The sequence below is a fragment of the Augochlora pura genome, chromosome 4 (genome assembly GCF_028453695.1).
Source record: "Augochlora pura isolate Apur16 chromosome 4, APUR_v2.2.1, whole genome shotgun sequence".
In the NCBI taxonomy this organism is placed as follows: Eukaryota; Metazoa; Arthropoda; class Insecta; order Hymenoptera; family Halictidae; genus Augochlora; species Augochlora pura.
Window position 1 is genome coordinate 26,573,901 of NC_135775.1, and position 23,626 is coordinate 26,597,526.

At 40.5% G+C, this 23,626-nt stretch overlaps 5 protein-coding genes and 1 long non-coding RNA gene across 9 annotated transcripts; 5 read left to right on the plus strand and 1 right to left on the minus strand.

Annotated features, from left to right (window-relative positions):
- Nucleotides 1–377: 377 nt before the first annotated feature.
- On the plus strand, nt 378–9,783 carry LOC144468288 (uncharacterized). Of its 4 annotated transcripts, none has more exons than XR_013493790.1 (11): nt 378–546; nt 830–1,061; nt 1,365–1,409; nt 1,568–3,218; nt 3,512–3,746; nt 3,858–3,967; nt 4,078–4,324; nt 4,426–4,630; nt 4,721–4,919; nt 4,985–9,060; nt 9,702–9,783. XR_013493790.1 is itself a non-coding variant. In XM_078177650.1 (10 exons), the coding sequence occupies exons 1-10, from the start codon at nt 498–500 to the stop codon at nt 7,049–7,051; spliced, it is 5,040 nt and encodes a 1,679-aa protein (XP_078033776.1). In that variant the 5' UTR covers nt 378–497; the 3' UTR covers nt 7,052–9,169. The 4 variants fall into 4 exon arrangements, 2 of the variants coding, with proteins under 2 accessions (XP_078033776.1, XP_078033777.1); XR_013493791.1 differs by lacking the exon at nt 9,702–9,783 and adding an exon at nt 9,217–9,297; XM_078177650.1 differs by lacking the exon at nt 9,702–9,783 and having other exon boundaries at nt 4,985–9,169.
- Uqcr-c2 (Ubiquinol-cytochrome c reductase core protein 2) lies at nt 9,710–12,030 on the plus strand. The gene is made up of 7 exons (XM_078177658.1): nt 9,710–9,865; nt 10,197–10,333; nt 10,423–10,614; nt 10,690–10,906; nt 10,971–11,402; nt 11,494–11,715; nt 11,786–12,030. Exons 1-7 carry the CDS (start codon nt 9,821–9,823, stop codon nt 11,870–11,872), a joined length of 1,332 nt encoding a protein of 443 aa, XP_078033784.1. The 5' UTR covers nt 9,710–9,820; the 3' UTR covers nt 11,873–12,030.
- On the minus strand, nt 11,998–15,058 carry LOC144468290 (nucleolar protein 11-like). Its single transcript, XM_078177657.1, has 4 exons — nt 14,663–15,058; nt 14,020–14,551; nt 12,903–13,939; nt 11,998–12,798 (listed from the first exon to the last, which is right to left on the minus strand). Exons 1-4 carry the CDS (start codon nt 14,792–14,794, stop codon nt 12,670–12,672), a joined length of 1,830 nt encoding a protein of 609 aa, XP_078033783.1. The 5' UTR covers nt 14,795–15,058; the 3' UTR covers nt 11,998–12,669.
- Nucleotides 15,059–16,184: 1,126 nt separating this feature from the next.
- LOC144468888 (protein APCDD1-like) lies at nt 16,185–18,405 on the plus strand. The gene is made up of 5 exons (XM_078178683.1): nt 16,185–16,338; nt 16,409–16,547; nt 16,630–16,876; nt 17,030–17,413; nt 17,497–18,405. Exons 1-5 carry the CDS (start codon nt 16,296–16,298, stop codon nt 18,364–18,366), a joined length of 1,683 nt encoding a protein of 560 aa, XP_078034809.1. The 5' UTR covers nt 16,185–16,295; the 3' UTR covers nt 18,367–18,405.
- Nucleotides 18,406–18,562: 157 nt separating this feature from the next.
- Nucleotides 18,563–19,793, plus strand: LOC144468967 (uncharacterized). Its single transcript, XR_013493896.1, has 3 exons — nt 18,563–18,682; nt 18,853–19,230; nt 19,306–19,793. It is a non-coding gene; the product is annotated as an uncharacterized LOC144468967 (long non-coding RNA).
- Nucleotides 19,794–20,773: 980 nt separating this feature from the next.
- Nucleotides 20,774–22,035, plus strand: L(1)10bb (BUD31-like protein). The gene is made up of 3 exons (XM_078178182.1): nt 20,774–21,177; nt 21,290–21,412; nt 21,507–22,035. The coding sequence occupies exons 1-3, from the start codon at nt 21,084–21,086 to the stop codon at nt 21,722–21,724; spliced, it is 435 nt and encodes a 144-aa protein (XP_078034308.1). The 5' UTR covers nt 20,774–21,083; the 3' UTR covers nt 21,725–22,035.
- The last annotated feature ends 1,591 nt before the right edge of the window (nt 22,036–23,626 follow it).

A 23,626-nucleotide genomic window follows, 5' to 3' on the forward strand; every position in this document is an offset into this window, starting at 1 on the left:
AATACCAAAAACATATATATGTATGTGACTTTTTATTAAAAATATATTTCCTTCGTTGAAAAAAAGGACACAATTATTTTAATATTAGAGAACCTACTTGATCTTAACTGTCATTACTCACATCTTACAATATAAGCTAGGAATTACTATACGCATAGAGAAATGATGCTCGCGAGCCGGCTCGAAATACGAGACACGGAGCGCAAGTTGACTGTGTTACTGCCAGTTACATATATACATATTATTGGCGCGCGTATGCATCACGTAATGTATGGATGCGCGTAGGCATGTGTTTAACGCATGGCACAGGCACAGGTTTGATGCGTACGCATGGTACGTGTACGTATAGATGTACATACGTGCATGTGCGTATGGATGCAGCAGCTTGTGTATAGATGGTACGTATATATAAGCGTACGCATGTGAGTACATAGCGATGAAGTGCAGACAGCAGGATCGATAAAAGAGGATGATCGCGACGGCGGGATGCGTGGGGCATGGACTTGGGAAGGGAAAGGAGAATAACGAACAAGCAGAAGAAGGGAAGTAAGTAAATGACGTTCGTGATGGGTGCGATTGGTTACGAGTGATTGTGAGGTTGCGAGATTGCGAGGTTGTCGGGTTCAGGTACGGGGTGGCGAGTCGTGTCGTGTCGTGACTCGTGAGTGTGAGTGGCAAGTGCGAAGGGTGGGTGGAACAGGCGCGGGCGGAGTGGGCGACGGTGGTTAGGCGGTGAGCATAAAGAGGATAGGATAATACCGGTTGCGGTGCGCGACCTCCGCGATACCTTCAAGTTCGCCGCTTTAATACCGGCAGATCTATAATGTAGTGATGCCGAAGAAAAATACGAGGCATGCGAGAGAGTTGGGGTTAACGAGAAATTCTCATCATCGAACCAATAAATCTGGCGTCGTACCGGAACAGGAAACGAGACACTTTCGCAGCGTTCGTATTGGTCTTACCAACGGCAAACGTTGGCTATCTCTTAAAAAGCGTCTGGGTCTGTCAACGGACGAAGATGTTGCTGTTTATTTGCTCGATCTGGCAGAGTCAACTTTTAGGTAGGTGTCAAACATACCATGTACTTATTTTATTAGTCTATGATTATTTATTTATTTATTTTTCCATATATTCGATCGAATAATGTTCGATTTGTTGTTAACGTTTCATTGGTACTACAAAAACTATATCACCAATACGTGAATTTTCTTTGTCACTCGTTGACGGGACTTCCCCTCTTTTATGTCAGCGTCTTAGTCGAATCGCCATCTTGCGGACTTTATGTTGGATATAAAAGCAATCGATAATTTTATGTTCATTCAAATTCCGTAAAACAAGTAATAACTATTTGTTTTCTCCTGGAGCGAAAGAGAGGACCGAAAAAATGTTAAAACGTCGATTGTATCTGGGTAAACATTTTCTTTTTATACAAGTCAATGTGTGATCTTTTACGAGCTTATTATTTCAAGTTTATGTTATCTCAAGATTAATTGGCTATAATACATTATTTAAGAGTCATTGTCAATTGATCCTTTTTAATGTGTACAATTGGTTGTATGACCGGTAGACACAGCAGCAAACGGAATGGAGAGGAGGAGGCTGAGACGAAACGAATTAAGAAAAACAAAATGCAAATGGCCTCGACAGATTTATCGATAGAAGATTCAGGAGAATATGTTCGACGGAGTTTGAGGAAACAAAGTGGTATTGTTATTACTGAACATGAAACTTCTGTGATCTCGGAACCAGCCAGGTTATCCAAAGAAGTGGAATTATACAATAGATGCGATCCAGGATCCAAACATCACAAGAATAAAATTAAACATCGTAAGGATAAACGTAAAAAGAAACGCCATTTGAAAACAGTTGATACAATCGTATCTATAGAATCTACAAAACCCCTGATAAGAAATACAAAGTTGGACAACAAGCAACAACCTTGTGCAGAGGGAGATATTTATCAGCTACCACAGAAAAACAAAGTCGAGTTAAACACAAATCATAGTGTTTGCAAAACTGCTAGTGAAGATAAAACTATCTCATCGAAGACTGAACAAATAGATAGTATAGAATATATAGATAATATTAGCAAGAAGGAGAATACATTTCATTCTAACATTGAAGATGTTAATGTAGAAAATGTGGTGTCTATAAATGAGAAGAAAGAAACATCTAAATCAAATGGTTCAGCAACATTGCCTGCTGTTAAAAGTAATTTCAGTAAGTTGGAAACACTAGTAGACACAGTACTAGACAAACTGGATGCAACCAGCGATGTACCGACTACAAAGTTAGAACAGGAGAAACATGTTTCAGATGTTGGTACTTTTGATTGCATTAGCGATAACGAAAAATGCGATGCAGTCACTGATGTGGCTGCATTAAATGTAAATTTTGTTGAAGTGGATGAAACGGACGTACGTAAATTAAAAAAAAGACGGAAGCGTTTGAAATATGGTATGTACGGAGATGAAGATGAAAATACAAAGGGGGATTCATCGGAAGATTTTATAGAGGATTCTGTGCATAAGCACAAAAGGAGAAGGCACAAACATAACAGTGAACACAGGAATCGCAAACATCACGATGTACGGAAAGCGCCGCAAGATGGTTTAATCATACAAGACGATAAAGATACGGGTCCGGCAATTGACGATGTATCGTCGGTTATTGTAGTCGCAAGACCAGAAACCGAAGGAAACTTCGAACATTTAATATCCGAGCCACAGAGGCTTGCTATTAGGATAAAACTTTGTCAGGAATGCAATAATCGACACTTGCAAGATGCCTGTCCATTGACAACCCCGCAATTCGCGATACCAGACTCCATATCGCTAGAAGATTGGTTGAACAAGCATAAGGAGAACTCAGAAATATTGAAAGCCATAAATTGTGACGATCCCATGTCCGATGGATATGGGCTAACAACCGAGGATAATATCGAATCGGACGATGATTCATCCTCGATGGATCATTGTAAAACAAAAATGAAAACCCAAAAGGAAGAGAAACGGTTGATGGTAGACAACGATCGACCGCTATATGCCCGTGACTCGTTGCCCGATTGCTTTGAATTAAGGGTTGCCAATTCGGATCACGGACTCGGGATATATGCCAAAAGTTCTGTTCCTATGCACGTGAAACTGGGGCCTCTTGTAGGACGATTAGTTAGGGAAATGGACATTCCTGACGATTTTTCCATGCGGCATATTTGGGAGGTAAAACCGGCGCAATGTTCGTTATCAACACTATTACACATTATCAACCTTTACCGTACACTTGGGCTGTACAAATTGTTTTGTAAAACAAGTCATATATTTTGCATTCACTTCCTGTGTTTTATTTCTTTACCACGCTTAAGTTACAATGTTATGAAAAATGCTCCTTCATCTTGAACTGTCTAAAGAATATTCCGTCCCCTTTGGTACTCAAAATAATGTATAATTTAAACGTGACTATAGGAATAGATCTCTCTGCTAAAACACTATATTCTACTTTCTTTTTCCTTTAGATAGATACCAATGGTAAAACTTCTTACGTTAGTACTACCAATCCGCTACAAAGTAATTGGATTCGTTACATTAGACCAGCAGAGACAAAGGAAGAAAGGAGTGTTGCTGTAATTACGAAGCAAGGAGAATTACATCTAGTTACAACACAAAATATTGTATCAGGAATGGAGCTAACGTATTGGGCGGATTCGCAATCTTCAGCTTGGACAAGAAAAAATAAAGTAGACAAAACGAGTATGGTATCATCTTTGTCAATATCAGCATCGATGGTGAATGTTGCGATGAAAACGATTAAACGTTCGAGTATGAATTAAATGAAACGCTTATTCTGTTTTCTGTGTTTAGACTGCGGCGGTTGCAATTTGAACTTTACCCATCCGATATATTATCGTTTGCACTGTTGCATTTTCCATGACACAAACTACAGTTTGACAATAAGAAAATATCACTGTAAGGTAAGCTCGTATGAATTTGGATTCTAATAACGGATTAATAACGATTAAAGTAATAGATCTCAGATTTTATTTAGGTTTCATGAATAACGCCTACGGTTTTGATTTTCTAGGTGTGTGGAGCTGCTGTATTGGGTAAAGACAATATCATGAAACATGCGGCAGATCTGCACGAAGGTCAAGGAGCATATCAGTGTCAGTATTGCAAAAAGTTCTTCTTACGCCTGAATTATCTCGAAATGCATCGAACGTATGGATGCGCGCAGAATCCTCAACGTTCAAGGCCGTTGTGTGATTTTTGTGGACGTAAATTTTGTCAACCGCAAAAGCTCAAAGTTCACATCAAACGAATGCACAGCGGTAAGCTTAAAAGTTTCTTCGTCGTGTCGGGTTTGTACGAAGGCAATTTGATTGGATTTTCGAGTTCTTTTTCTAACAAGTATTTCGGGATTTCTGTTTAGATATGTCCGAAGTCTTGCGCGAGTTTCAGTGTAAGCTTTGTTTAAAACTTCTGGGATCACGCGCCGCTCTTCAACGTCACATGAAAGAAGTTCATCACAAGGACGTGGTTGGTGCCGCGACTTGCGACAGGTGCGGCAAAATGTTCCAAAACAAAAGTAATTTGAAGATACACATGCTAACGCACAGCGGCGTAAAACCGTTCAAGTAAGGTCCATATTGAATGTTTCGAATAGCCATTACACGCACGCGAATTATTGCGCATCGGTTTATGTTAATTTCGCGTTTAATTTTCAGATGCAAAGAAAACGGTTGCAAAGCCGCTTTCACTACAAAGCAATGCTTACAATTTCATTACAAAAAAGTACACGGTCTCACAGAAGAAATGATGCCAAAAATTGAACGATCGGTCGCGTACACTTTCGATGCGTACAGCGGTGGCCTCGTGGAAGACGTTGGTCGTGGTAAAATACCTCGACCCAGCAGAACAGTCCAGGTTTGTCTGAACGATGTTAATGTTTATTTAACAAGTACTAATATTCGTGATTTCGTTTATAACAGGACAACAACAATAGTCTAACATCATTGAACAAGGGTAACTTCGAAGACAACTTGCCAGTTGAAACGCCAAGTAATTTCATACATTCAAATGTAATCGAGTTTGGAACGAATGCTACAGGCAAATACAAAGTGGAACATAATTCACGCGTTTTAATATCGCCACCGTCATCACCGTCACCGTTAACGTCACCCTCACCGTTGACGTTGCAGCTGCAACCACCGCCGCCACCACAACAGCCGCCGCCACCACCATTAATGGTAACGGCTCTAGATTCGGCAATGGAAAATGTTCGTATAGAGGCGGATATATACGGCGTTTCAAGATTACAGAGTAAAGGCAGTAAAAAGTGGCTAGGTGAATTCAATCCGTCAATTACGTTGAATATAAATGCAACGTCGCACGCGACGACGATCCCGCGTTTTCCAACGTCGGGCGTTGTTGTCGGAAACGCTTACGAGTTTGAGGACACCAGAAAAGAAGTTGACGAAAAAACTGTATTGTCGCCTGTATCGGATGCAGGAAGAATGCAGAGCGTTATGGAAAGCAAGTTGGGGCTCAGCGTTTACAGAAGAACCGAGAGCGCGAATGCTAGTTTACTAGTCGAAGCTGCTCTCGACGCTGCTGAAAGAGATATAGGCGCCGTATCTAGTCCGATGTTGGAGGATAACGATCGCGATACCAATCTTTATTCAATCTCGAATCAGTTGCAGTCTCCGTTACCTCAGAGATCACCAAGTCATTTGGATTCTTACATTCAACAACAGGAGGAATTGATGTCTCCGGCACCTACACCGGACAATCGGGATACTCCCCCTACTCATTTACACGTCGACTACCAACTCCATCGATCGATCGATTATATTGGAACACCTAGAACGCACAATATCGATCAATACTTACATCATGAGGATATGCCGCGCGTTTCTTCTCCCAACACTTATGTTCACATGCAGCAGGATAATGTAATGTCACCGTCGGCAACGCCAAATTCTAGATACCAAGATGTTCATCATCATCATCACCATCACCATCATCATCATCATCATCCAGCATCTACCGATAATTTGTCGAGCGACGAGGGTGATACTGTAGCACAGAACCTCAGCCTCTCTGTCAAAGAAAAAACGATGCAATTGGGTCTGTCAACGTCTTACAAATACGATACCATCGATGAAACCTTTCCCAGGGAAAGATCAGGTTTCGAGCCTCTTGTTCTAAATGGTGGAGAACTTCAAGGTTTGGACATGACTGCGAGGGGATTTCACCACGGTTTCAGTGTACAGATACAAAATACTGCGCGGTATCATCATCACCATCATTTGTATGAGATTACGGAAAGACAAACTGTCGATCTCAGTAGAACGGGTAGCTATTCAATCTCACCTCCGCCTCTCTCGACGTCTTCTCAGTCGACAATTGCACCGTCTGTAACAGTAGCAGGAACACCTTCGATCTCGTCTTCTGTTTCTTCATCTGGCGCAGCACCTGCGTCACAATCGCAATCACAATCGGAACTATCGTCGCAATCATCTTCTCTGGTACCGGTGTCGATACCGATATCAGTACCAGAGTCTATACCAGCGACAACATCCGCAGTAGCATCAGGATCGGTATCGACATCTGTATCCGCAACTGCATCTGCATCGGATTCATCTATATCGACTTCGGTACCACTACCGTCGTCACAACTACCATTGTCACCACCGCTACCACCACCACCACCACCACCATTACCTCCGCCACCGCCGCCGTATCCTCATAACGATATACTGAGGGTTGCAAGTTTAGATCTTACTCCTGTTGGTAGACACACCGTTGATCTCGCCTTATCAAGAGGTCATCACTTGCACGGATCCGAAGCACGCGTTATCACGAGTCCACAATCGACTAGCTCTGGTGCTCAGCATGTCGTAACTGACCCGGCGGATGGTCGAATTTTGTCTTCCCCACCGTCGCCGCCGCCGCCTCCACCACCTCTATCAAGCTACAATCCGAGTTATCCTGTAAGTCCGACACCGTATCATACACCTAGGCAAGCATACCATCACTACTCTGGCTATTACTGATTTGTAATCGATTATTTCGTGTTCAGCTGGTTCACCAAGTGGGTTAATTAGATTGATATTACTATATGTACAATAGTTTTTCTTTTCAGTGTTTTCTTATCTTCAAAAGTTAAGATTTTTAAACTTTGCCGAACAGATGTTTGCTGTCCGAACGTGTTACTTGTGCCAGCAATCGATGCGATCATTGCGCTATTTTGAAATTCAATTTAGTTTAACTCGGCTTGGTGTAGCTGAGGAGCCTAGGTCTGTTTGAGCTATTTTGCTGAACATAAATAAATATATCGTATATTGTAAAGGTATCGATGATAACTTTTAATTGGTCACGTTAGAACGAAGATGATAGCAACTAATTATAAAACATTGTGATTCGATTGCATTTTTACTCGAATGTATTTGTACAGTTTGAAACATTGAAGATTTTATGTTAAAAGTGACATAGATGGATGAATATCGATCAAAGTCTCCCTACCTTTCGAGCAAAAGTACAATTTTGGATTAGAGAACCGCACAAATGTAAAAAAATGCAGTGACGTAAACTCGTCGAGTAAACAAAGACGTTTTAAAGATTTTGTACGATCATAGTAGTCGACCGATAGAACACGATCGTCGTAAAAGTATATAGCGAAATGTGACACGTATTTATTATTTTTCAAACGGACATTATTTTTTTAAGATATGTGATAAATTAAGAACAAAATCGTAGAAGGAACGTTAGTTCCATGAGCAAAAGTGCGACCCACGGATCAAAGAAATTACGTACTACTATTTCGAGTATCTAGCCTTTAAAACGCATATTCATATTACACAAACTTCTCCTGAAAAGTGCAAAATTTGTCGATATGATTATACTACATGTTTCTAAAAGGCAGTAATAAGATTCTTCTTAGGTGACTGATATGAGATTAGCGGGATGATAGTGCGAAAATCTTTGCAGCACAGAGAACGTTTACACGTTCTTTATTTATCAATATGTTTGCTTTCAGTCTACTGACATTGCTGCATACATGTGTATAATTTTTTTTATACGATTGTTGCTCGTTATCACCATCAACAAACTGTTTGTTCAACTCTTGATTGAATTCGACAGCGTTTTCTATTTATCCTGTTTATTTTTCGAGTAAATCGCATATGATCGTTTTAATCGTTTGAGGCAGTCTAGAATCCGCTAAATAAGCTGAGCGTGTTGCCTAATTTAGCGCTATAAGCTGTGTAAGTATGTCCATTACGCATAGCGACAAAAACTTTTAAACGTTCGTTTTTATTCTAGTCATGGTACGCACCTATATAAGCATCAATATTATTATCTATAGTTATATGAATTGTAGTATCACGAGGATTGCAAATGAGCTATGCATTTTGTAATGTACGCACAATCCAGTACATTCGTTCATGATATTTTTTCATTTGTAAACTGTAGATGCGAACATTAAATACATATGTGATTGTATTATATTCAAATATTAAATAACGCTGTATCTCAGTTGCAATGTTCGTAGCGAAGTGCTAGCGAGTAGCTTCCAAATGATCGAGTATTAATTATTTGTTAAGTGTCTTTTCGAACCAAAGATTACGAAATCGTGGAACTTTTGTGCCAAATTGATCAGACATTAAGTGCACACTGTAGGCAAAACAATGGAATTTGATAATTATTTTCTGTTATTTTAACATATTTGTAGCATTTACGATACGTAGGCATACAGATGCACGGTTGTGTGTATGCATGCAGGCACGTATGTATGTATTTATGTGAGCGTGGATATATGTAAACATGTATGTGTGTGTATAGTATGTACATATGTTGATATGTTTTCGGAAATAAGCGAAGTATACGTGTAAATGTATGGTTTCAATTTTACAATTTTACAATAGCAACGCAACGAGTTTTTAAGTTTTTATCTAAGTGTATATATACAACACATTTGTTGTATTTTTAGCATAATACCAACGTCGAAAACAAATTGTCAAAACGGTCATCAGGTGAATCAACTTTTGCAGTTATTTATTCGTAGGTATGTCAGCGGTAATTATCATAACGAAGAAAAAAATTTACATTACAATGTTTACGAGTACAAATATAGCACGCCATATTTGTATTGACTTCATTAACATTATAAATGAAATAAATAGTACATCAAAAAATATATATATTTTTTTGCGTTTTATAGGTTTAGCGTACAAAATATAAATATAATATATTTATAAGGATAAATTCGTATACGCTTGAAACACCAATAATGTGCAAGACACCGAGCCTGGCCTGTAATTATAACAACCGTATATGATTTATGTTCATATTAAAATTTGTTTTACAATTTGACAATAGGTGGCAGCCCCGGTTGTTGTCTGTGTGGCGCGCTTTTAAGAGGTTTTATAAATTTGGTTTAGCGAGGAGTGAGGAAAAGAGAGGGAGGAGTGTTTCGTCCTGGGCCCGCTAGTAGACTCGTCAGTAAGGCTTTCTAGCGGGCTCTGCCTTAGACAGGGATAAGGGTAAGGACGGTTTGGCGGTATATATGTATAGAAACAGGGACGGTCTAGGTAGCTTTCGGGAAAGGAATCCATCTGTTGGTGAATGACGGAGGTAGTCGCCACACCTGACAGTCCTGCTGCTTCATGAATTCTTCTATCCTTATCTTATTCTTATGGCCCACAGACTTGAAGTTGTACGCCATCGCCATCGCCATCTGCAGTCTATGAGCATAAGCTTTGTTAGAGTCTGTCCCATATTCTACTTTGACGAAGAAGCTGTTAAAGTCATTACGAACTGGGAAAATGGCTTGTTCGGTCGCACGATCGTCTTTGTTACGCAGTCCAACGGTAAAGATTATATTTTTATTTTAATATCAATTAAATAAGGAGAATGTTATTTGTGGGTGATAAACGACGCGATGAAACTCATGGGTGTTATGTAAACGATTCGATATCGTTTTGTATGTCATACCTTCTGTATAGATTTCCAGAACAAATTCGTATTAAAAATTACTCTTCCTCTCTCTCTCTCAAATTGAAATTTTCGTTATTTTTCATGTTTAATGATTCATGTATAGTCAAGTAACGATTGTCCTCGCTATAATAAGATCGTGCAATTGCAAATATTTTTCATATAAATCTTGTAGCCTTCACTCAGGTTGTTTAATATTTTTCACAGATCAGGCATTACGCAGCTACAGCAGCTGCTCAGCCTTCTGTCGCCACTACTCCCGAATGTCAAGTTTTAGGCAATAAAGTCACTGTTGCCGCTTATGATAATAATTCACCAGTTGCCCAGGTGTCCATAGTATTCAGGTAATTTATAGTATAAGTGTTACAAGCTTGTACACTTGATTCAACGAACCTTCTATTTCTTCTTCGTCTTAACAGTGATTTATTTATAGAGCTGGATCACGAAATGAATCTTACGATACACAAGGCCTGGCCCATCATTTACGGAATGCTACTGGGTTAAGTACAGCCTGCGCATCTGGGTTTGCCATAACCAGAAATATTCAGCAGATGGGTGGCACTTTAACCGCAACCGGAGATCGAGAAAGTATCGCGTACACGTTACAAGTCACAAGGAATAATTTGTAAATATTTGTTGCAACAGAATGTTTGCCAACTAACGTACTCCACCAATGGATTACTATTGTCTTTTCTCATAGATCAGAGGCTCTTCAATTTTTGGAATATGTCGCGACTAAACAAATCTTCAAACCATGGGAAGTATCGGATGAGGTACCTAGACTACAGTATGAGTTATCCACTTTACCCGATGTAACCTTGCTTCTGGAGCAGTTGCACAAAGCTGCCTATCGTACCGGACTGGGATACTCTTTGTATTCTCCGAAACGTCAATTAGGAAAAATTGGGTCGGAAACTGTAAGTGTTACTATAAGATTATCATGAAATTTTTATGAAATGATGTTTTACCTTCGTTACACAGTTGCAGCACTTTGTCAATAAATGGTTTACTGGACCGAAATGTGCGGTCGTAGGAACAGGCGTTTCGTTATCAGAGCTTACTGCTTTAGCAAGTAATTTATCTATTGGTTCGGAAGATTGTGCAATCGAACCATCGAAGTATCACGGTGGAGAGATTCGTAAGGAAAGAGCCAGTGGTCTAGCTAACGTCGCAGTTGCCGTTGAAGGTGTTAGTTTGAAGAATGAGAAGGACGCTTTAGCATGTGCTGTATTGCAAAGGGCCTCTGGCACTGGACCACGTGTTAAATGGGGATGCAGCCCGAGTCCGTTGCAGAAACAGTTGTTGGATACTGCAGGTTCAGAACCATTTGCAATATCAAGTTTGAATGCCAGTTACACCGATTCGGGACTATTTGGCTTTATTCTCTGTTCTTCACCCAATGTAGCAGGAAACGTGAGTAGCTGCCGATGAACTGTGAATACGTGTCATGACGTATCGTCGTTTAAACGTACTTCCATGTAGGTATACCGTAATTACGTTTCAGTTAACGAAAACTGCCGCCAAGTGGTTGAGAACTTTGAAGTTATCCGACAGTGATATTGCTCGTGGTAAAGCAATATTGAAAGGAGAAATTTTAAATGATGCAGATAATGGAGCTGCTGTGTTAGAAAATTTACAATGTCAAGCATTGATGAAGGGTAAAGTCTCCTCCACAGCATCATTGATTGCTGATATCGAAAATGTTTCTGCGTCAAACGTAAAATCTGTACGTAAATTGATAATTCGACCAAATTGTCTTTGATTTGTGTACTACTATATCGTAAATATATTTGCAGGTTGCTGAAAAATTAGTAAATGGAAAGTTAAGCATGGCTGCCATTGGTGATTTGAATACTGTACCGTATGTCGATCAGCTGAAATAATTTCGTAATCTTTTTGCTGTCGGGATCGTAACGAAAACATACGTAAACGGGTTATAGATGTAAATCCCCGCAACACAGTTTAGTAGTGCGTGGGTTTTGTCGGAATAAACGAAAGCGCTCTGTAGTTACGAATAAAAATAAACATTATTTATTCGTTACTTCGGTTTCTTGCTTGTTATAATTGTTACTTATCAAAAGTATAATTATGTAGAACTTATATTCAGTAAAATTATAATTCTACAGACAGACGTCAGAAGATTTAGGAAATCTAGATGAACAAAGACAGGTGGTTACTCCAAATGAATCGAAGTATTGCTTCATTGGTTTCGTTCTGTTATACAAATGAGAATTAAGGTTAGACAGCCTTTTTTCCAAACATACTTGCTGTAATTTAATTTTGTCATCAGAGAAATATTGTATCGCATTGAATACTAGTAAGAAGAAATTTTAACAACTCCTATGAACGAATGAATTAACTATTTTGAAGAGATCAAAGGGATGATTGTAATCACACACGATACTCGAGTATAGTGCATAGGGTTCTTAAGAGGGTACTTAACTTGAATCCTGCCTGTCCTTAATCTATGGACGCCACGCCGCACCGCATCATAGGACCGATGAGAAGGAAATATGAATAGTTTGAGTTTCATTTCTGTTTGTGTTGAACGAAAGTGAAGTTTCGGATGATCAAAACGACATTATAAAAGACCATAGTTTTTCTCTCCATGAAGAATTTGAACATTCGATATTGTTTCATAGCTTGTGTTCGCATTTGGTACATTCTACTATGTTACATATCAGTAAAGTTTCACTTCCTCGATTGTATAGAACTTGTTACGATCTTTCTGTAGTAATTTCAACGACTTGCCGTTAATGATCCTTTTGATGAGAGGTCTCAAGTTTTCCATGTCCCTTAATAAATGTAGCTAAAACAGATATTAGTCAGTAAGCGATAATAATGAAGATTAGATTAAGACACATCGTTATGGAGGTTTAAAGTAAATTTTGGGCGAGTCGCAAAAACACTTACATGATCGTCCAAGACGCAGTTAAGTTCATTGAGAAGCGTCGATACTTCCGGATCTCGTGACAATACGTAATGTTGATAGTGAGATTCCAATAAAAGGCTAGACCATTCATATAACTGTTTATCCGTGGGTTCCTGTGCAAGACAGTCGTAAGACTCGTTATCTCGATCAGCTAATTTTTGTGTCAAGTACTGCAATAGTCGTAGGATCTCGTCAAAGTTTAAGGCACTTTTAAGATAGGAGGCCAAAGAAACGTCGGAATAAGTAAGATTGAAAACTTGATCGAGAAATGCGTTTCTCGAGAAGTAATTCTTGGTCTTTGATGAATGTTCGATCGTACCATTCTGCGTTGGTAAGAAAGTTTCGTCGGAACTTCGAAGGGTAAAGATCAAAAGTTCTGTTAGCAATTTTTCTGGCAAGTCTTTGAAAACGTTTAGACACCATACGATTGTCCCGACGTCTCTCGATTCTATCAGCTGCGGAATTAATATCTCTTGGATCGCCGAATCGCTCAAGCCTTCGTTTACATAAGATGATATCTGTTTGGACAGTTTCGCCGGCGGTTTCTCAATCGACTGTTTGTTGATGGTTGGTTCATTCTTTTCCCATTCAGCCAGAGTCGACTCCTGTATTACAACGATGTCGTCGTCCTCTTCGGTTTCATCGGTACGCTTGAAGCGTAACGACGAACCAAGTAGCGTTGCTATTTTCTGGGGCGCTAGATGATACGGTGCAATTGCTAAATGCCTGTTGGCGGCTAGTAACAGTTTATCTTCGATTTTCCACAACTTTGCATCTTTTGTATATAATTTCAATTTTTGTATATCTTGAACCAATTTGAATTGAATATTATAAATCATTAACACAGCTCCTTCTTCCGAAGCGTCAGCCCCGTAAATTGCTAATGTTGTCTCGTTTAATGGAGTAATGGCGACTGGATGTTTGGTATCTATATTGCTGACAATACCGATCAACGCGTTTGGGCTGGACTCGCTGTTTGCTTCCATCAAAGAATGGCTGTACAATCTGCCATGAGACCCTAATAAATGGAAAATCATTCAGAAAATTGTAGATGCGTACATGTTCAATTAGCGGGAAACACAACGACCATTGACTTACATAATGTCAAAAAGCATGCTTTGTGTTTGGTTTGCAAGACAGTGTAACCAACAAGTTTTTCCGATCTTCGCTTAAGTTCCATTCGCCTTGCTCGATCGGCATCCTGAGAATAGGTTGTATTGTTTAATTTAACCACAACACAGGTGTATATCTGTTTCTTTTCTGTCAAGAGGCACAGATTGATTCTATTGCCTGTACGTATCAAGCGACAGTCCAGAATTTTTTCATCCATATGTAATATTCCCTCTTTGGACCAAGACTTCCTGTTTTCTATAGTCCATTCTAACGAAGCACTAGCACCGTCTTTGCGTACCACTACGGATGGAGATGTTTCGAAAGTAAGGATCGTATGCAGAGGAGATTGAAATTTGTAACCTTTGATGGTATTTAGATCTGTTTCGTTTTCCGACCACACACGTAACTTTTTCTCATTAAATATTGCTGCGTAACGACTTGTTGTTTTATCGTATATAACTTGCGACGTTAATCGATCTTTGCTTGTCCAACTGTTTAACTGCTTTGGATCCTGTAGCTATAAAAGAAGATATCAAGGTACATACTTCTATTGGAATATAGAAACGTAGGTACGTGGGAAATGTTTCCCCAGAGAAGTAAATATTGAGAAAGTAACGCGAAGATTTACCTTGTATCGAATAACAATATTTCTTCCTAATGTCACAATTGCACATCCACTTTCCGAATCTTGTTCAACACCTAACAAATTTTGTTGATCGATCAGCGGACATAACGTGTAGTACGAATAAAGTTTGGCCATCTCGAACGCGGTTTAAAAATCGTTTTCGTAGCACACGTGTTGCTATCTGGTTCGACAGAAACCGAAATCAGCTTCGCTAATAACCACTACTTGTTCTCTTAACATTAACATCGCTATCGTATATGTCGTTTCGATATATTTTCTCGATAATCATAGATTATTTTAACGACGAACGAAGACGTTTACGTTGCAATTACATACAAGTTTTAATACTCCCATATTTTTTTCTTAAAGTTCCGTTCTAGTTCATGGATCAGTCTGAACACTAAACGTTCAGGGATTACTCAAAGACTCGAATTGATGAGTCTGTACAGCGCCAATTTAAGTGGTGGCAAAATGCTCAAACAGGTACAGAAAATTGTTAACAGTTGTTTTGACTAACAGTTTGGCGTTTTGCCGCTAGCTCGATTGGCGCTGTACAAACGACGGAAACTATCGCAGAGGCTTCGAGGCGAGGGTAGTGATGCTACACACGATGCGTCGCATCACAATAGCATTGACCGTCGTGTAGCATCCAGCATGTACTCTTGTACTGGCGTTTTTCTCATTAGCCCTACTCCGAGTCATCTGCATCTAGCGTCGGTTTCCGTCTCAATTCGGACAGTATGCAGTCGTACGCGGTATTCTATATGTAGGCGATTCCGGCAATCAGAAAGTATACATAAATCTAACCACAAATCAAGCTCCATATAGAACAGAATGGGACAGTAGGTGGGAGGGGATTAAAAATAATTGAATTTCTGAAACAAATAGAATCGCCCGTTCCTAGTACATATATACTGGGCAATTGGACATATAGATGAGCATAATTGGTACCAGCATCCCTCGCCCATAAGCCAAGCAATGGAACTATCCTTGTTTGTATTATATGTATACATATAGCATCAATTGGAATCGCGGACTTTTGTTTGATTCTAAATAAACGCGTACAAACTGTAGACTATAGAGTGTAGAAATTGTAGATTGTAGTATATAGATTTTAGAATAACAACCGCACGTAGTAGTTATGCTTAGGTCTAAAACGAGAGGAAGAAAAGAAATCTCGGTGAGGGAGACAACGCGCGATGTGCCTACACGACATAAGGGAATGAATGCATGCAGCATGTTATAAGAGCGCATAGGAAACGTTGAACGATTTGGTAGAAACGACGGACGATGCGTTCAAGTTGAAAATCAGTAAACGGACGACACAAATGATCTCGGTAGCTTCGAACGAGAGAAGAGAGGTATGCAAAGCGAGTAATGGGTTGTGCATCATGCATGTAAACGCGTGGTCACATGTCACGTTCGCCATTGTCTGATTCGAGGTGAGAAAGTTGGGAAGGGATAAGGATACGGATAAATACCGTGTTGGGGTGGCTTCGATGCAAGTCAAGTTTGTCGTGGAAAATAAAATATTTCTCCTCGAACAAAGGCTCGATTTGCTTTTGACCGGTCCTTTGTATAAAAACCAGTGCGTAATTTTGGATTTCGAGCTTCGAGTTATTAAAAAGAAGAAAACATGCTCTCGTTGATCGTTAGCGTTACGCTTTGTCTATTTGCGGGTAAGCGAAACAATATATATATATAATATAAATATATATATAATATATATATATAAATTTTTCTGCGCAGATTTTGGTCACGGTGGTTTGCTAATATCGCAGGAGGATCATCGATGCGATGTAATCATGGCAAAGGCTACTGTCGAAGATAGAGGTATGACATCGGACGACTCGCCGTTCAAGTTGCATTCGATTTGGCTCTCGCAACAGTGAGTGGCGTTTATTTCGAAGCAGCTGTTTGGCTGATTGTAAGCAGCCTTGTGATTCGCTTGGTTTAAAATTGTTTATTAGGTGTGAAACGCGTGCCGGGCCTGAACAGGCGAATGTGATAAGAAAATATAGTTTCTTTGCGAATGGTACGTTCGTTCTGATACGATACCACTACGCCGACGAATCGTGCAGCATCGCGACCTACGCCATCGTAGCGCGTGGTTTCATCGAAATCTCGTCGTCGTCGTCGTCATTCATCAGGATCTCCGGTGCGACCGAAGCGAACGCTCGGTTAGACTCGGTTCATTTGATACCATACAATAGGCAGGTAAACTATCCGCGTATTTGTAAATCTGCACGTAGACGCAGTTCGTAGACAATTTACGGCTTGGGCTTAGCGCCCGCGTAACTATGCGTCTGCGGAATTCCAACAGATAGATATTCACTGCTCGTTGATTAAACCCGCTTCTCGATAAATAAGGTTGCGCGTCAATTTCGGCGCAGAATAAATGCGATTTGTGCAAGCGATGACACCGTGGAAACAAAGTGGCGTCCTTACCGAGCCGAGTCGATCTACGAACGGTCGATTTACGGTTCATCGGACGCAAACATCGATACCCATGAATTACACACGAATTCCTTCGAAAGTCGTTTGCGGATTTCGAGAAACCGGGATACTTTGGATTGTTTGGAAACGTTGGGCATCGAATTCACGGAACTAAGTCTTATACGCGTCGAAAAGAGAATATCGGGCGTGGAACTACTGCTCGGCGAGACATCTCCTCCAAATGCTAGACACTGGAAAGCCTTTGGTACGCGGACGCCGAACCGGTTGCAGTCCATGGCGTTGCTACGCGCTGATACGGTAATCGTGAGCATCCGTAATCGTCTCTCGTTTCATTTGACAATGAGACACGTTTGAGCCGTGTACGTCTTTATGTGTTTCAGCTTGTTTTCTGTCCAATTTGTGGTAACGTGTTACGCGCTACGCAGTATAGCCCACCGTTGTTTCATCAAGCTCCGACGTTCCCGGCGGAGATCGGCGGCCTCTGGCTGAGCATCAAGTGCGAGAGCGTCGACAAAGGGTTCTGGGCTAGAAGAGTTTTTCGGATTTATTCGGGCGGAGGTCGTTGGATAGCGCGTTGGACATATTACACCGACTATGCGTGCTTGATTCCATCGTGTACGGTTATGGCAACCGGCACTTACGTGCGACGCGAGTGGTCGCAATCGTGGTCGTCGCAAAATAGGCTAGGAGAGAGCCGCGAGAAACGCCAGTGTCGCGGAAGGGGACACGGACAAGGAGCGCGAGATCATCGACTAAATTCGAGCTTGTTCCTTGGTCACGGAGGCTTTCGTTTCAAGGACTTTGTCAAACAGTCAAAGGAGTCGGGAAAGCATTCGAATCTCTATTTTCGGATTTTTCGAATTTTCCAAATGAAACCCGTCGCGGTGTCCGGCGTCTCTTGGCCGAAAAATTGTCTGCCTCCAAGATACGCCGCCTTTCTGGAGGCTTCCGTAATACCAACGTTCAAGGCGAGAATAAATCTCGATTGGAACGGCGATTACGCTTTGCTTTTAGCTTCGTGGAAGGATAACGTCTGGGAGGCTCCTCTTCGTCGATGCTCCGACACAATTTTCTCGATTAATCGCCGAGCAAAAAGTTGCGCGGCTGATTTAAAGTCGCGTCAGAAGTTTCTTTTCGTCTTCAATTCTTCCGGTAAGTTTCCCATTTTGTTCGCGTTTTGTATCGTCTCACACCTTTTACCCCCAATCCGCATCCGCGTCTCTATACATACCTATATATTCGCATTGTAAGTATTGGGCATTCAATAATACATATATTATAGAAGTAGTTCAAGTCTATACAAGGAATGAAGGAAAGATGATCGTTCTTGCGAACTGGAGTAAACTACGCGTCACGACTCGCGGCAGCTTGTTGTCTTGCATCCGACGTCGCGCATTTAATAATAGATAAAAAAACGTGGGCGTTCGCGCCCAAAAAAGAACGAGCCCCAGTCCAGAGAGCAGAGCATCGGTAACCATGCGATGAATATCAAGTGGATCGAGTGTCAACCGCGACGCGAGACGCGAAACGCTGAAACGAGAATGCAACGCACGTTGACCCGTACAAGTATGTAACTATATAATGTAGTTTTCCGTGGACACAGCTCCTTTTCCGAAACGTCCGCTTCAAAGGGTCTGTGTTGTCGGAAACTGCAAGGCGAAACTACGAGACGATAAAAATTTGGTAGTTCGTTGAGCGATTCGTGTAGCACGCAATATACGTATGTATGTACATAGATACGTAATCCTGAGCGTGGAATGGGCGAAGCCGCGAAAGAAGAGAATCATCGATTGTGCAGCCACGTCGGAGATAACGAAGAAAAAGAAGACCGAAACAAAAGATGTTTAAGACTAGGATTTGAGTGATAAAATTGGAACATCGAGGCCAATCGCAACAATCTCCAATGAAGTATTTTCTAAGTCTTTCAAACATAATGACATTTTTGCAAAAGAGTCTTCTGGGGTTTGCGATTGTTGCATCGGTTGGAATGATTGCAATTACGTTATTAATTACGAACAGATACGATCTCCAGCTACGCAAAAGAGAAGGATTTTTGTTAGAGATGCTAAATAACATCAGCAGCGAATTGGACAGACTCGATTCAGGATATGACAGTATGTCGTCGCAAATGAATCTTGCCAAACTTCGCTTGGCTCAGTTGATTAATTTGCATCGTGAAAATCTTTCAGCCTGTGCAATTTTACGCGGAAAACGCAATAAATCCGATTTGGAGAGAATACCGAGAGACAACAACAGCAACGACAATATCGATGTTGATCGGAACAACGTTGAATCAACGGACCAGAAATAACTGTCGCGTAAAAGTGTTACTTATCGAATTGGCGTAAAACATCGTTTCTACTCTGCTGATACACGGTTTTGTTTATTTTTGTAATATTTCCATGTTTTTTTTATACTTATATATACATATGTATAAAGCGACTTTGCTCCTTCCCCCCCTTTTTTTTGTTCCGATATTCAATTTACTATCGTGTTCCCCTGTTTCTACAATAAAGTATTGTCACCAGTTGAGGTATTGCACAAATACAGGGTATCGACCTTACGCATCAGCAATTGCGCGTCAACAGGAGAGATAAGGATTCCTGCGATGGATAAACCAAACGATGACGCACGACATGAATTCCTTTGCATCGAAAGGATCGCGGACGAAGGGAATACCAGCCGTATTACAACGTGCTCGTTACAACCAAATACATATGTACTACACCGAACCAACTTGATCATCTTTTTCCATTCTTCTCGATCTCACGATGTCATTTTTCGCACGAATCTACGGCAAAAGTTTTTACATTTTTTGTTCATAAAGCGAGAGAAAGTTGAAGCAAACGATAATTCGTAGAATTGGTTTCATGAAGACATAGAGACTAACGTCTCAGTCTTTCTCACAAAGCAGTGAGAATAACGATACTGAGAAACGTAATTAACCAATCTTTGATGTTTGGCTAATTATTATGTTAACTAATTACATTTTGCGTCGTTATCGCTTGATATTCTTACACGATATCGATCCAGGGGACAAATTCCGAATAATTTTGCGCCCCTGATTTAGTTTCTAATGCTCCAATTCTACCATAATTGATATTATTAGGTGAGCTTGCATTTTACGTATGTGACCATAATTTCGTCAAAATTAATGTTTCCAGACAATTCCTCTACGTTAGAAATATCTGAGCGATGGTGGCATTTCTTTTGGAGAAAACACGGAGTTCTGAACGATATCCGTACAGCACTATGTAATTGGGGTAATGGCGAATCTTTCAAACTGTGTGCATCATTACCGACAGTCGATGTTGGGTTATTAATGATTCGTCACTACTTTAATTGGCGCTCTACGAACATGATTCGAAGCTTCATTTTTTCTCCAAAAAAGTCGCCACTGTGAAACATCAATTTTGGCAAAATTAAGGCATAGAAAACTAAACCGAAGATACGAAATTGTTTGAGAGAATCTACTGTGTCGACATCGTATTCAAAATCAAATAACAGCATTGAGAAACTGGACTTTGAAGTTTAGTTGATTGTTACGTTACGTGAATTCTTGTTGCGCTCAAGTCTACGAGCGTGAGCCTTAAGTCGTAAACTGTGAGTCGTGTCGTAATTCATGATTACATACATGCACGTAGCAGGGCTTCGGAGGGGGGGGGGGGGGGGGGTGCGTAGATGTGCGTATAATGTGTTTCCGTAATTTCTTCTAATCTGATTGTATGGTGTAACTTACGCTGAATAGATGCACGTGTACGTACATACATGCAATGCATGTAGCAATGATCAAGCAGTATCTAGCTAGAATCTACTATAGACGTATGTGCCCTTCGCATTGGAGATTCGCAGATCCCAAACAAATATCGACGATGAAAACGAAAGCGATAGTGATAGCTCTCAGTCTCGGGCGTTAAGACACATAGTTGTATCCTTTGCGAAGAAACTTTTGAATCCAAATTGTAATATGCCAAAAGTACGAAGAAGTAAGAAACCTCCACCGGACGGTTGGGAATTGATCGAGCCAACGTTGGAGGAACTGGAGCAAAAAATGCGAGAAGGTAATCACAATACTCTTTACATAGGTTATGTTTGCAATAGAATATTATTATCTCTTCTTTTCTTTCGCATTCGTAATTATTAGCGCATTATTATTTGTTTATTTGATCGCAGCCGAGACAGAACCTCACGAAGGCAAACGTAAACAAGAATCATTGTGGCCAATTTTTAAAATCCATCATCAAAAGTCACGGTACATATACGATTTGTATTACAGACGGAAAGCTATAAGCCGTGGTAAGGATCATTTAGAAGTGACTTTCAGAAACAGAATTTTCATTTTCGCGACACTAACAACGAGGATAAGTTTATTTTTCTCTTTGTTTTTCAGAACTCTACGATTACTGTCTGAACGAGAACATAGCGGATAAGAATTTGATAGCAAAATGGAAGAAAGTGGGTTATGAAAATTTGTGCTGTTTACGTTGCATACAAACCAGAGACACTAATTTTGGAACAAATTGTATTTGTCGAGTTCCAAAAGGAAAACTGGAAGAAGGTAGAATAGTGGAGTGTATTCATTGCGGTTGTCGAGGATGTTCCGGATAACCTATGCCAATTAAAATAACACGATCTCGATGATCAGTGGTCCATCGACGTTTAAGCCATCAAACCAAACTTGTTTGGAAAGTTTGTATCGCGCCTTAAATTCTCGCGCAATTACTGAAAATTTATATTAAGGCGAATCCCACGGTTTTCTTTGACCATGCGGTTTCTAAAAGCTGTATATTTCTTGGGAAGGTATATTGCTCGTTAACGTAATTCGACGCGTGCTCAACGAGTACGAACTCGTCGTTGGAGAGATACAAATGTGAATGCAAATAAACGAATCCTGACACGATACAAAAAGCGAAGTGTACCCTGCTTTTTTAAAAGATTGGTCGTTATCCTTTCAAGTTTTACTCCAGAATCTACAGACGTTTGTCGTTTCAGGAACGAGTATATATCCTCGATCGAACCCGAAAAAACAAATATAAATTAAAAATGGATTTGAACGAGTAGAAAATGCTTGTAGCGAGTCTAAAATCTGCTGCAAGGGTATGCTCACGAGTTAACCCGATAATGTCAATGTCGTCATCGTCGCCGGAGTGCAATACGATACGAATGCTCGTCGTTCTTTAGGATCTTTTGTGTATCGAAAACGAGCGAATCCATTTATAGGCGTTACGCATAAAACTCGATGACATTGGTCTGAATTTCTTTATGGGCACACGTTTGCGTGCCTTGACTGGTCGATAGAAACGATTTGTTTGAATATCGTCGAGGTGGTTTCATGGTGGTAAGCAGTTTGTTCGACGCTTTGTCAACGATTCGTTTTATGTTTTCTCTAGCGGAGGAACGTGAAACAAGAATGTGAGGTTCCGAAGTTACAAAATTCTCCTTCGAAGTTTGAGTACCGATACCAATGATTTGCCAGGAGTATTTAATAGAACACGTATAGACTGATGTATCGTCAGCAAAAGTTTCTTGTACCAAACTTTCGAGAAGCGTTCTCGATGTTTGAGTACTTTTGCCAACTACCTGCCACGAATACTTGATCTTACGAGGGTACTCGTTTTGCAGGGAACCTGTTTCAACGTTTGGCAATTCATCGTAACGATCGAGAGACTCGTCCGTCATTATTGTCATCGTCTCCACGGCTTCGGTTTTTGTCGCCGTTGTCGTTGTCGTTGTCGTTGTCGCTGTCGTTGTCGCTGTCGTTGCTGTTGCCATTGCTGCCGTCGTCGTCGTTGTCGCGATTGTAGTCATTTCGACTATGCAGGTAGGCAACGTTGGTACGGTGAATGCAATGGGTATATCAAAGGTATCAGTTTGAAATAGTCGCACTGCTTTATCGAATATCGTTAACGTATCGTTCGATAACCAATCTATTGTCTGTAGATCGGTTAACATGCGCCGTGTTTCCGTTTGCGATTCATTTGCTTCCATCTGAAAATCTGCGACCTTACATTGATCAAGTTTGATTCGATGTTTGCGATTTTTTCGTAATGGACGGTACTTTGAAACAGAATTCGTTTTCGGGAATGGGGCACGAGGTAAACCTAACATTGGCGAAGGAAACTGCAGTACTTTGGTTTTCTTGTGATCTCTTCTGTCTTGCGATCGCCTCGAGGCGGCAGTATTATGAAATGGAAATATCGTTGTGTTTCGGTGGGAATTCGATTCCAATTTATTATCCTGATCGTAGAATCGGTTTGGGTTATTCTGAAAACGTATGTCATGGATTGATCGAGATTCATCTTTATCATCGACAGTGAATTTAATTTTGGTAAAGTTTTACCGTGTTTGGATTTTGAAGGGGTTGCATCAAAAGTGGTACCGCGGCATCGTTGTCACGTTGCCGTGATCGAATTGCTTTTACATTCTGTTCGTAGAAGCTTGGAAGAATGCGCGAACTTTTCGTGACGGAAACAGTTTTAGTTATCGGTACCAGAACATTGTCAGTAATCA

Bases quoted from the DNA above. Each gene is read 5' to 3' on its own strand.
- LOC144468290 (XM_078177657.1), bottom strand. From the start codon at position 14,794: ATGGCCAAACTTTATTCGTACTACACGTTATGTCCGCTGATCGATCAA. The intron at 14,552-14,662 runs GTAAATCTTCGC...CTTCTTTTATAG, and splicing joins ATATTGTTATTCGATACAAG to CTACAGGATCCAAAGCAGTT. The intron at 12,799-12,902 runs GTAAGTGTTTTT...TATCTGTTTTAG, and splicing joins ACTGCGTCTTGGACGATCAT to CTACATTTATTAAGGGACAT.
- LOC144468288 (XM_078177650.1), top strand. From the start codon at position 498: ATGGACTTGGGAAGGGAAAGGAGAATAACGAACAAGCAGAAGAAGGGA. The intron at 3,219-3,511 runs GTAAAACCGGCG...TTTTTCCTTTAG, and splicing joins CCATGCGGCATATTTGGGAG to ATAGATACCAATGGTAAAAC. The intron at 3,747-3,857 runs GTATGGTATCAT...TTCTGTGTTTAG, and splicing joins AAATAAAGTAGACAAAACGA to ACTGCGGCGGTTGCAATTTG.
- LOC144468888 (XM_078178683.1), top strand. From the start codon at position 16,296: ATGCTCTCGTTGATCGTTAGCGTTACGCTTTGTCTATTTGCGG. The intron at 16,339-16,408 runs GTAAGCGAAACA...TTTTCTGCGCAG, and splicing joins TACGCTTTGTCTATTTGCGG to ATTTTGGTCACGGTGGTTTG. The intron at 16,548-16,629 runs GTGAGTGGCGTT...ATTGTTTATTAG, and splicing joins TCGATTTGGCTCTCGCAACA to GTGTGAAACGCGTGCCGGGC.
- Uqcr-c2 (XM_078177658.1), top strand. From the start codon at position 9,821: ATGGCTTGTTCGGTCGCACGATCGTCTTTGTTACGCAGTCCAACG. The intron at 10,334-10,422 runs GTAATTTATAGT...ATTTATTTATAG, and splicing joins CAGGTGTCCATAGTATTCAG to AGCTGGATCACGAAATGAAT. The intron at 10,907-10,970 runs GTAAGTGTTACT...TTCGTTACACAG, and splicing joins GAAAAATTGGGTCGGAAACT to TTGCAGCACTTTGTCAATAA.